Source organism: Pan troglodytes, chromosome 7 (assembly GCF_028858775.2).
Source record: "Pan troglodytes isolate AG18354 chromosome 7, NHGRI_mPanTro3-v2.0_pri, whole genome shotgun sequence".
NCBI lineage: Eukaryota > Metazoa > Chordata > Mammalia > Primates > Hominidae > Pan > Pan troglodytes.
In genome coordinates this window covers 153,598,935-153,610,403 of record NC_072405.2, presented here as the reverse complement: position 1 = coordinate 153,610,403, position 11,469 = coordinate 153,598,935, and the positions used below count along the sequence as shown (strand labels likewise).

Genomic DNA, 11,469 nt, shown 5'->3' with positions numbered 1-11,469 from the left:
TGAGTCCTTCTCTCTCAGTCACAGGAAGGGAGGACAGCGGATGATTACAGGGAAGATTTCAGGAGGCCAGGCCTGGAAGAGGCGTCCATCACTTCTGCTCACGTCTGCAGAACAGAATGCAGTGATACAATCCCAGTTCACTGAAGTGTCAACCTCCTGGGCTCAAGTGATCCTCCTGCCTCAGCCTCCCGAGTATACGGGACCACAGGCGCACGCCACCATACCTAATTTTTAATTTTTATTAGAAATGAAATCTCACTCTGTTGCCCAGGCTGGTCTCAAACTCCTGAGCTCAATCGATCCTCCCACCTCAGTCTCCCAATGTGCTGGGATGACAGGAATGAGCCACCGTGCCTGGCCTGCAAGTGCTTAGTACCTTTGTTCATGTATATGTGTATGAGTGACACTGAACTGTAATTTTGATATCCAGATTACACTCACTTCAGAAAATAACACAGGGTGTGTTTCTTGTCTGTCTCCGAGTCTGGGTAAAACTGGAGCTGTTTCTTGAACTCACGTGCAAAGCACCTGGACTTGGTGTTCTTTGGCAAGACTGAGAATCATCCACACAATCTCTGTCATGGCGATGGATTCTGTGTGCGTGTCTCCTCGAGCTGGGCTGCCACGTGACTTTCCTCCTGATGGTCGAACCGTTTTGGTGGAGTTCTCTTTGTCAGCACAGGCTTTTCTCACCTTTTCAGCATCGGATGTGGCTGAACTGTCTTCCTTTCTCATTCCTGATGGGTGATTTGCTCCTTTTTTCTTAGTCATTTTGCCAGAGGATGTCAATTTTAATAGTCCTTTCAAAGCACCAACTCTTAGCTCTTTTGTCCTCTCAATGGTGTCTGTTTCCATTAATTGTATTAATAAGTGGCTTTATTTACTTATTTATGTATTCATTTTTTTGAGACAGAGTTTCACTTTTATTGCCCGAGCTGGAGTGCAATGGCGCGATCTTGGCTCACTGCAACCTCCGCCTCCTGGGTTCAAGCAATTCTCCTGCCTCAGCCTCCCAAGTAGCTAGGAATACAGGCATGCGCCACCATACCCAGCTAATTTTCTTCTGTATTTTTAGTAGAAATGGGGTTTCACCATGTTAGCCATGACTTGTCTTGAACTCCTGTCCTCAGGTGATCTGCCTGCCTTGGCCTCCCAAAGTGCTGGGATTATAGGCGTGAGCCACCGTGCCCGGCCTGGGCCTTTCTTCTTCTAACTGTTACACTGGGTGCTTCCCTCCTGACTTCCAGCTCCTCTCCTAACAGCAACAGAAGCACGCAGGGTTGGACACTGCCCTTGGCTCCCACTGCCATCAGGTGCTCTGTTAAGTCATATGATCACTGAATTTTAAGTGTCTTATCTTTGACCTGGGTCATGTAGGTTTTCTCTTCCTGCAATAAGAGCTTCTTTTAAACAAGACACCGAAGCAGAGGTCAGCCTAGACGGCCTCCGGCTTCAGCTCTTGGTCTTGCTATGACATCAGGAATTCATCTGTCTGTGCCTCCGGCTTCAGTTCTTGGTCCTGCTGTGACGTCAGGAGTTCGTCTGTCTGTGCCAAATGATAGGGGCAAAAAAGATGGCAGACTGGTTTTGTTTTGGTTGTGCAATTTTTCTCATAACCATAAACGTTAAAAAAAATTTCCAAGTGGATTTAAAAAAATGTATCTTTTATTTTTGAGACAGGGTCTTGCTCTGTCATCCAAGCAGGTCTTGAACTCCTGGCCTCAAGTGATCCTCCTGCCTCGGCCTTCCAAAGCACTGGGATTACAGATGTGAGTCACCACATCTGGCCCCAAAAATGTATCTTTTGTTGTTTTCCATGCCGATTTTGTTGAAGCCAGCTCTCTCATCTTTTCCTTGGAGAAGTATCCAAGGCAGTCAGTTTGCATGGCCCCCATTTCGTGTGTGAACCAATATCTGATCTCACTAACACCAGCACGTGGGGTGAGCCCTGATCTCACTAACACCAGCACGCGGGGCGAGCCCTGATCTCACTAACACCAGCACGTGGGGCGAGCCCTGATCTCAAGAATGCCAGCAGGCAGGGCCAGCTCTGATCTCACTAACAGCAGCACGCGGGGCGAGCCCTGATCTCACTAACACCAGCACGCGGGGCGAGCCCTGATCTCAAGAACACCAGCACGCGGGGCGAGCCCTGATCTCAAGAACACCAGCACGCGGGGCGAGCCCTGATCTCACTAACACCAGCACGCGGGGCGAGCCCTGATCTCATTAACACCAGACGCGGGGCGAGCTCTGATCTCCAGAACACCAGCACGCGGGGCGAGCCCTGATCTCACTAACACCAGCACGCAGGGCGAGCCCTGATCTCACTAACACCAGCACGCGGGGCGAGCCCTGTTCTCAAGAACACCAGCACGCGGGGCGAGCCCTGATCTCACTAACACCAGCACGCGGGGCGAGCCCCGATCTCACTAACTCCAGCACGCGGGGCGAGCCCTGATCTCACTAACACCAGCACGCGGGGCGAGCCCTGATCTCACTAACACCAGCACGCGGGGCGAGCCCTGTTCTCAAGAACACCAGCACGCGGGGCGAGCCCTGATCTCACTAACTCCAGCACGCAGGGCGAGCCCTGATCTCACTAACACCAGCACGCGGGGCGAGCCCTGATCTCACTAACACCAGCACGCGGGGCGAGCTCTGATCTCACTAACACCAGACGCGGGGCGAGCTGACACGGTCACACGGTTCGTAGGATCCAGCAGTGTGCTTACGACGTCACGTATTACGGCTCTGGTTCTCGGCAACCCTGTGGGGTTAAGCATTGTCAGCATCGCCATTTCACACCTGGGAAAACTGAGGCAAAGGCCCCAGAGTTCCAGAGTGAGGGTCAAGTCCACAGCCCCTGACTTGAGAGCTATGCTCTTGACCCCCTCCGTCCATCCTAGAAATCAAAGACGTCGGATTCAAGTGTGAGTTTAGGATCAGGAACCCACCTGCCTGCTGCTAGAGAGGCCGAGGTGGTCCTGCCAGCCGTGCGCTGCTGCAGGCGTCTCTGTGGGCATGACCTGGGGCTGGCATTTGGTGAGATGTCAATCCACACCTGGGAATCCGTCCTATTGGCCCTAAATATGGAAAAGATATTTATTGTGGCATTATTTATAATAACCTAGGTTGGAAACAGCCCACATACCGATGCTGGGAAGTGGATAAGTCACCTGTGCCTTTTCGATTCAACTGGTCATTGTGCAGGCATTAAAAGTAATGCTTCCTTCCTGGCCAGCATGGTGAAACCCCGTCTCTACTAAAAATACAAAAATTAGCTGGGCGTGGTGGTGCGTGCCTGAAATCCCAGCTACTCGGGATGCTGAAGCAGGGGAATCGCTTGACCGCGGGAGGTGGAGGTTGTGGTGAGCTGAGATCGTGCCACTGCACTCCAGCCTGGCAACAGAATGAGACTCTGTCTCAAAAAAAAAAAAAAAAAAAAAAAGTAACGCTCCCTATTGTCAGTAACGGGGAAAAGCAACGATCATACTATCATAAGTAAAATCAAACCAAATGCAGACACCACCAGGGAATGCGTGCCCGTCTCCTGGGCCATCCTAGACAGCCGTGTCCACACTTGCCACCCTCCGTGGCACATCCTGACAGACAGCAGAGGATGCCTGCTCTGAGCAGCTCCCTGTCCCGCCCCCTGGTTTCTTTCTTGTGTCCGAGTTCCTGACTCCTGACGCCGGCTCTTCCCTGCCAACAGCTAATTCTGAAGGACACTAAGACACAGAAAGCATGTGCAAGGACTGGGAGTTGTGTTAGTTCATTGTGTGTTACTATAAAGGAACACCCGAGGCTGGGTAAGTTTTTGTAACGAGGTTTACGTGGCTGGTGGTTCTGCAGGCTGCACAGGTATCTGCTTGGCTTCTGGTGAGGCTGCAGGGAGGGAGCAAGAGACGGGAGGAGGCACCAGGCTCTTTAATGCAGGAGTCCCCGACCTCAAGACGGGTCCATGGCCTGTTAGAAGTAGGTCACACAGCAGGAGGTGGGTGGCAGGCGAGCGAGCATTACCACCTAAGCTCCGCCTCCTGTCAGATCAGCGGTGGCATTAGATTCTCACTGGACCACGAACCCCACCGTGAACTGCATGCGAGGGATCTAGGTTGCACGCTCCTTATGAGAATCAAATGCCTGATGATCTGAGGTGGGACAGTTTCATACTCAAACCATCCACACCACTCCCTGTCCATGGAAAAAACTGGTCCCAGGTGCCAAGAAGGTTGGGGACCACTGCTTTAAACAACAAGCTCTCCAGTGAACCTCAAGAGTGAGAGCTCACTCATTACTGTGAGGAGGGCACCAAGCCATTCTCGAGGGATCTGTCCCCGTGACCCGAATACCTCCTGCCAGGCCCCTTCCCACACTGGGGATCACATTTCCACATAAGATCTGGAGGGGACAGACGTCCAAACTATACCAGGAGCTCGAATGCACCCTTCACCTAGGACAGGATCGGCAAGCAAATCCGGCCCACCTCCTACGTTTGTAAATAAAGTTTTATTGGCACAGCCACGCTCGTTCATTCATATGCCATTGACATCTGCTGTTGCCCTACACAGCAGGGTGGGGACCTGCTCTTCACGGGAGAGCTAGTTGTTTAAAGCAGTGGTCCCCAACCTTCTGTGGTCCCCTGTGGGTGCTAAGGCACAGGCTGTATGGCTGCAGTGCCAAGAATATTTCCTGCCTGACCCTTCATCGGAGAAGTATGCCAACTTGTGCTCTAGATTCCCCATGACTGACATTTAGCCAGTCTCCTCTGTCACTCTCTGGTGACGTGCACACACCGTTGGCATGAACTGCAGACGTCACGCTCTGCGGCCAAGAGCCTCAGTGTGCATCTGCAGTAGGAGGACGTCAGTGAGGACTGCCCCGTCCCTGTTGCACTGGTGCCGACTGTGCCTACAGTTGACTGTGCCTGGAGTCTACATTCCAGGTCAGCCAAACGTCCCAGCAAAGTCCTTCAAAGCAACTCTTCCGATCCAGGATCACACATCACATGTGCTCTGATGCCTGCTTCTGAACAATTTCACCTCCTGATATGTCCATTTCTGGGAGTGCGAGTCTTCCTCTCCTGGTGACAGCTGGCTGAGGCCGTCCAGCCTCAGGACATACCGGGAACGGCTGCATAAGGAGATCCGGGCCAGGGGGCCCACCAGGATGTCCTGCCCTGTGGGGGTCAACACTGGCCGTGGTCCGCCGGCGGCATCCAGGGACAGTCTATCTAGGTGAGGCTGAGGCTGCCCGCCCCCTCGCTCCCTCACCCCCTCACCCCCATGCTGACAGCAGTGGGCTGACCACAGCCCCGGGGAGCCCCACGGGAAGACTGGCCTCCCCAGCACACGCCCAATAGTGTGAGACACAGTCATCACAGAGGCAGGTACACGACACCACGGGACTTGCCACCTACCTACCCCCATTGGGACCACGGGCCATTGAGAAGCCACGAAGGCCGTGCTTCCAGCAGCGACTGAGGCGGCAGGACCATCAGGAGGCCACAGGCGCCACGGCTCCCCTCTGGTGGTTCACCTGCTCACCTGCGCCGGGGAGGCCCCTCCAGTGCGTGCGGTCCCGAGAGCAGAACCCCCCCAGGCAACACGTCTGATGAAGGCCAACACAGCCTCAACCCAAACAAAGGCAGGGCCCGCAGGCGAGCACAGCCACACCAGCAATGCCATGGGGGCGTGGCGGGGTGGGGCCTTCCGGGTGGACCAGCCTGCCTGGGTCCGCAGCCAGCCCAGGCACTGAGTGTCACCCGACCTCAGAGAGCCCTACAGCCATCTGGGAGATGCTGCCCTGCCGGTCAGGACCCAGTGTGAGCAGGTGACGGGCTGGGCTCTGGGACCTGCTATATAGAAAGTTAACCAGGCCAGAGGCAAAGCTAGTGTGGGTGACAGTGTGGTTCTGGGATTTACGGGAGTTTTATTTTCCAGTTCTAGGCTATTTCTATTTCTGCGGGGAAGGGGAAGTGAGGAGACACATCTGTCAGTGCAGCCCACGGGCAGTGGGCATGAGAGAGGCTAGGAGCCGAGCAGCCTCCCCACGATACTACAAGTGGCAGCACTCAGGACCCCCTGCCATGGAACAGGCTCCTCTGGCCAGGCCAGCAGCGGGAGCAGCCGGGAGAAGAGACACACTCTGCGTGTGGAATGTGCTTCCAACACGTCCGAGTGCAGAGGGATTGAAGCATCCTCCCAGTGGGAGGGGAGGCCTGCCGAGAGGCTCCCTTTCCAAGTGACCCCACAGTGGCCAAGCTGGTATGGGGCCTACACAGACAGGCAGGAATATTACAGCCCTCAGAAAGACGGCGGCAGGAAAAATGTGTTAACCCAGTAAACGTTTCTACCCAGACAGGACTGCTCTCCATCATCCGGGCAGTGCACCCTAGTCCGTTTCTGAGACTGCTCAATGGACAAGGCCAAGGCCATCTCCAGCTCGAATCGGGACCCTCCTTCCAAGACAGAATCCCCAAAGACTAGGGCCGTGATTAGTGTTTCACGTCTAAACAGCTGAAAACATAGGCGCCAACATTTCCCAGTAAAAAACCTTACCTCCAGGTTTACAAAGTCATTTGCTACCCTCTTATAAACCACAGTCCCTAGAGAGCACAGGATCCCGTCCACACTGCTCCTGGATGGACACAAGGGTGGCACAGGCCTGTGGACCTGCCACGGGGTGGGACAGGACTGGGTACAGGCATGAAGAAGTAGGACTAACCTGAATGCTGGGCTGGTCTGTGGGGCTGGGGCCCACTGCCCACGTCGGAAGGCCGAGGGGCAGATGCAGGCTGGACTGAAGCTGCCGAGGGCACCCCAGGGGCCCCACCGCGTGGCTGGGACGGGAAGCTCAGCAGGTGGTGGTGTCCAAGGTCCTGAGGAACCTTTGTCCCAAGTCCGTCCAGGTAAGTCAGGCCGCCTCTCTGGGAGGAAGCCTGGGCCAAGAGGGCACGTGGTGTGGCCCAGTTCCGGGGACGGGGGTCTGAGCTCAGGGACTGGCGCTCCAGCAGGAGGAGAGAAGCCAGAGGACCAAGCACAGTTGGGGCACAGAGGCCGGGCAGGGACAAGCGGCCCTGGGCACTGAAGCTGGCTGGGCAGGGACGAGTGGTCCCAGGGCTCGCTGCAGAGCTCGGGGACCCAGAGGGCAGAGTCCAGACTGGGGCCTTCAGCGGCAGATGAAAGGCTTAAGCAGAGTGGACATCACAGGCAGGCGGCAGCGGGAAGTGCTGGGCTGCCCACCACACCAGGAGCCTCTCCTGCTGGGTGCTCTGAGGTGACCCAAACACGTCCAATGGATGGCAGTGAATACCCCCTGGTCTCTGGTGCTGAGCCCCGTTCGCCATCGGGAACTTGGAAAATGCTCTGTGGCTGCAAGGAGCCTCTGGTGGCTTCTCCATCACTGCGGTGTCTTGATCAGAGAGACTCTCTGCAGTGGAAAGGTCTCTCCCTCGCTGGCACGTTCCCACATCTGACTGGGCTGATTTTCCAGGGGTCCCCAGAGCACGGAACACAGTGCACACGGCCCCGCGCCCCCATCAGACGCTGAACACGAGGAAGCCACGGAGCAGGTGTCCGGCGAGGCTCGCACTGCAGGGCCCGAGTCCGCAGATGGCCCCGGCTCAGGGCTTCTTCCGAGGGTGGCGTTTCTGATGGCGGATGAGACAGGAGCTGTAGGCAAAGGCTTTCCCACAGTCCGTGCATTCGTAGGGCTTCTCCCCGGTGTGCGTCTTCTGATGTTTCAGGAGATTGGAACCGCAGTTAAAGGCTTTCCCGCACTCCCCGCATTTGAAGGGCTTCTCTCCCGTGTGAGTCCTCTGGTGTTTGGTGACGTCAGAGCTGTGCCGGAAGGCCTTCCCGCACTGCGCACACTTGAAGGGCTTCTCTCCAGTGTGGACCCTCTGATGGCGAATGTGGTCTGTCTTGTGCTTAAAGATCCGCCCACACTCACTGCACTCATAGGGTTTCTTCCTCTGAAAAGGAATGAACACGGGAACCCCCTCAAAGTCATCTTTAAATGAAGCGTCGAAGGCATCAAAGACGTGCTCTTCGTCTTCAGGACTCAGGCAGGGCTCTGTGCGGGGCTTCCTGGGCACAGTGGGCCTCTCAGGTGGCTTTCTGTCCCCGGACACCTTCTCCTCTCTGAGCGCGCTCTTCTGCACGTCTGCCTCCTCCCTCGGGGTCGGCGTCTTCTTTTTTCTGCCTGCAGGCTTCTCCATCGTTCTGTTCCTTGGAAGCGTGAGGGCTAAGGGGCTGCTGACCTCTCTGTTGGCCCCACTTCCTCAATGGCTTGCTTCCCACGCACCTCTCCACACTCCCAGCGTGGGACTGATGCTCTGCACCAGGAGGCCGAGGGCCACCATCCTCTTGGTGCTGGGGAGAAGCAAGAACACGAACCTCAGATTAAAGGTTTGCCTTTCAGGGGATGTGGGATTCAGGTGCGGCCCCTCCCTTCCCATGTGTTCCCCCAAGAGTGTCTCAAACGGAATTGCTGATCTCCCCGGAGCCCCACCTGACTCTCTCCCGGCCTTTCCTTGTCTCGATGAAGGGATCAGTTGCTCACCAAGGAATCCTTGCTCCTCTGCCGGGGTTCCGGGTCTGCACACCGTGTCCACAGGATCTGATGTACCCACCAACTGCCCTGCGGCTTCCCTCCTCCACCCCCGAATCCCCCTGGTTCCTGCCCTAGTCTCCTTCTCCACCATACTGGGCTTGGAACCAGTCACCGTGCTTTGAAGCTACAGGCTGCAGGGACCACACGTGCCCAGTGGAGAGTGCTTCCATCCCCCAGAGGCTGGGTTCTGAGTTCATGAAACCAGGGCTGCCCCCCTGCCATGGACCACAGCAGCCAGCAGACCCCCTCATGTCACATCCTTCCCACCTCAGCTTCCTGAGTAGCTGGGACTACAGGTGGGAGCCACCATGCCCAGTCATATTCTAAGAAATAATATTCCGTACCCTTTGTATTAGTTCTTGGTCAACCAGGCTGGAGTTTGAGGCCAGGGTTGACCCTAGGTAGAAAGTGGAGCTGATATGCATGTCGTAAGTGACACAACTCAACACATAAATACTTTGAATTCTCTTTGTTGAGAGGAGGTTGGTGGCCTTCCCTCCTCTCCCTCATGAGTGCAGGTAACACATAAACGCACTACAGATTTCCTATCTTAACAAGGAGGATCTGGTCTTTTCTACAGGAAAATGTTTAGATGAATGTGACTCAGTTTCAGGCCAACATCACTTTCTAGGGCTCTATCTAGAGGTGGCGTGTGGGAGGAGGCAGATCAGGTGGGCGCCAGAACTGAAGATGAAGGCCACGTGTGCTAAGGGAGGATGCAGGCATAAAGCAGCATCTCTGCTGGGGTGGGCGGGGGAGCCCTGGTGCCCAGGATAGAGGATCACAGCCCAAGCTGGCTGGAGTTTGAGGCCGGGGTCCAGCTCTGGTAGGAAACAAAGGTGAGAACCAAGAACCAGCACAGAAGACCAGTCGACCAGCTGTTTGCCTCATGGGCAGGGCGGAGCTGGAGAAACGGCAGCTCTCCAGGGCACGGTGGGAACCTATCTGGCTCTCTGCAGACTCCACTCCACGGCGGGGCGGGGGGGTGGTTTGTGAACCCACTGAGCCTAACGGCTGCTGCCCGAGGCCTGTGTGGGGGTCCTCTGTGCTGTACAGCACCTGACGCCTGCTGTCCAGAGCCTGTGTGGGGGTCCTCCGTGCTGTACAGCACTGTTCCTTCTTCCAGACACTTGTCACTGCACGTGTGGCTGGTCACTGACATGGCAGTCTCCTTATGCGACAGGGTCTCCTGAAGGTGAGGATCATATCTTTTTTATCTCCAAATCCTAGTCACATACTGTGGTCAGGGAACATTCTCCATAACGGCTCTGTTGACTCAACTTAGGCTGGCAGGTGCTAACCGGCAGAGACTGGAATGACTCACTTCTCTACACGCTGCCCACCCTGAGAAATAAAATATTTGTTAAAAGCAGAGTGGACTGGCCGGGCGCGGGGGCTCATGCCTGTAATCCCAGCACTTTGGGAGGCCGAGGCGGGTGGATCACGAGGTCAGGAGATCGAGACCATCCTGGCCAACATGGTGAAACCCTGTCCCTACCAAAATACAAAAAATTAGCTGGGCGTGGTGGCACGTGCCTGTAGTCCTAGCTACTCAGGAGGCTGAGGGCGGGGAATTGCCTGAACCCAGGAGACAGAAGTTGCAGTGAGCAAAGGTCGCGCCAGTGCACTCCTGCCTGGCGACAGAACAAGACTCCGTCTCAAAACAAACAAAAAAACCAAACCAAACCAAAACAAAAAACCCCACACGCAAAAAACAAAAACGGATTGGACCATAGCGATTTTCTTGGCCTCACCTCACAGGCCTGTAGACAGGAGTGATTAGCTAGTTACAAACAGCGCGACCCACGCTTGCCACACCCCTAAAGACTGGGGTTCTGGTTCTGTCGTGCAACTCCAGCGTAGCTCCGTCGCCTCTCTGGGCGGAGGACCCTTCACTTGTAATATGAAGCTCTGGGTATCCGTGGGCGGTAAGGGCTGCCTAGAAAACCTCACTCACCCTGGCGCCTCCCTCCACTACTTTCAGGGATCTGGGTCTCATGGAGAGACTGGAACATTAGTGGGCTTGAGATTCAGGGGCAATCTGCACTAAAACAGCCTGCTGGGTCCACGGGCTGCCAGGGGCCTGCTAGCTGTGCCAAGGCCTGAGATGCCAGGCATCTGAGCCAGGCGGAGGGGCCCGCCAGGGTCCCGTGCGTGCTCCTAGTTAGAGGCTCCCCTTTCAACGGCAGAGCCCCGCGGCCCACGTGCGGAGCTAGGTCGGCCTCGGGGCCGGCGCCCGGGTGGTGCTCAAAGCCGGGTCTTGCCACATCCCTGGAGCGCCGGGGTGCGGGGAGGCGGCGGGGCCCATACCGACGCTGCGCGTCCTGGGCCGGAGGCGGCAGGCAGGAGCCCAGTGAGTATCTGGCTGGAGACGAGGGGCGACGAGGACCTCCCGCTGCAGAGCGCGGACGCGCCCGGGCCCTACCAGGACTGCTGGAGGGCGGGGAGAGGCGCGCGCCCCTCGCGGGGGCCGGAGGCAGGAAAGGAGAGCCCTAGATGCGGGACCCCCCAACAGCTCCCCACCAGTGCCAGCGTCCCCGTCGGCCCTAGGCACCCGCAGGAAATGCCCGCCCGCTGACCCGCCCCTTCCGGCGGCCGCGCTAGGAGCCTGGGCCGGACTCGGTGATGGTGGGCGGTGGAGGGCTCGGCCCGAGCGGCTCCACCCCCAGCCGACTCCGCCCCCGAAGACCCCGCCCCGATCAGGCCCCGCCCGCTCAGGCTTCACCCATAACTGCCGCCACGCCCGCAGGGTCCTCCCCGAGCTGACCCCGCCACTTTACAGTCGTCTATGGCAGGCGCCCTCCCGAAGGCTCCCCCCAAATCAGGTCCCTCCCCGAGCGGGCCCCGCCTCCG

At 56.8% G+C, this 11,469-nt stretch overlaps 2 protein-coding genes across 10 annotated transcripts in view; both read right to left on the bottom strand.

Annotated features, from left to right (window-relative positions):
• The window catches only part of GLI4 (GLI family zinc finger 4), a 26,060-nt gene extending 19,226 nt beyond the window's left edge, over window positions 1-6,834 (bottom strand). The window contains exon 1 of the mRNA XM_009456108.3: window positions 6,727-6,834. The gene's annotated coding sequence lies outside the window, so the exon portion shown is untranslated. The remainder of the gene's footprint in view (window positions 1-6,726) is intronic.
• Window positions 1-11,469, bottom strand: part of ZFP41 (ZFP41 zinc finger protein) — a 19,452-nt gene extending 7,983 nt beyond the window's left edge. The window contains exons 1-3 of one of the 9 annotated variants that reach the window (XR_010159711.1): window positions 10,371-11,469; window positions 8,515-9,960; window positions 6,727-8,375 (exon numbers count right to left, since the gene is read on the bottom strand). Coding sequence is in view for 1 of the 9 variants with exons in the window: in XM_054657071.2 (XP_054513046.1) it covers window positions 7,625-8,221 (597 nt within the window). In the remaining 8 variants the exon portion in view is untranslated. Of the gene's footprint in view, window positions 1-4,490; window positions 5,180-6,726; window positions 8,376-8,514 lie in introns of those variants that run through there. The other 8 variants (XR_010159709.1, XR_010159713.1, XR_010159712.1 and 5 more) reach the window with 8 other exon arrangements.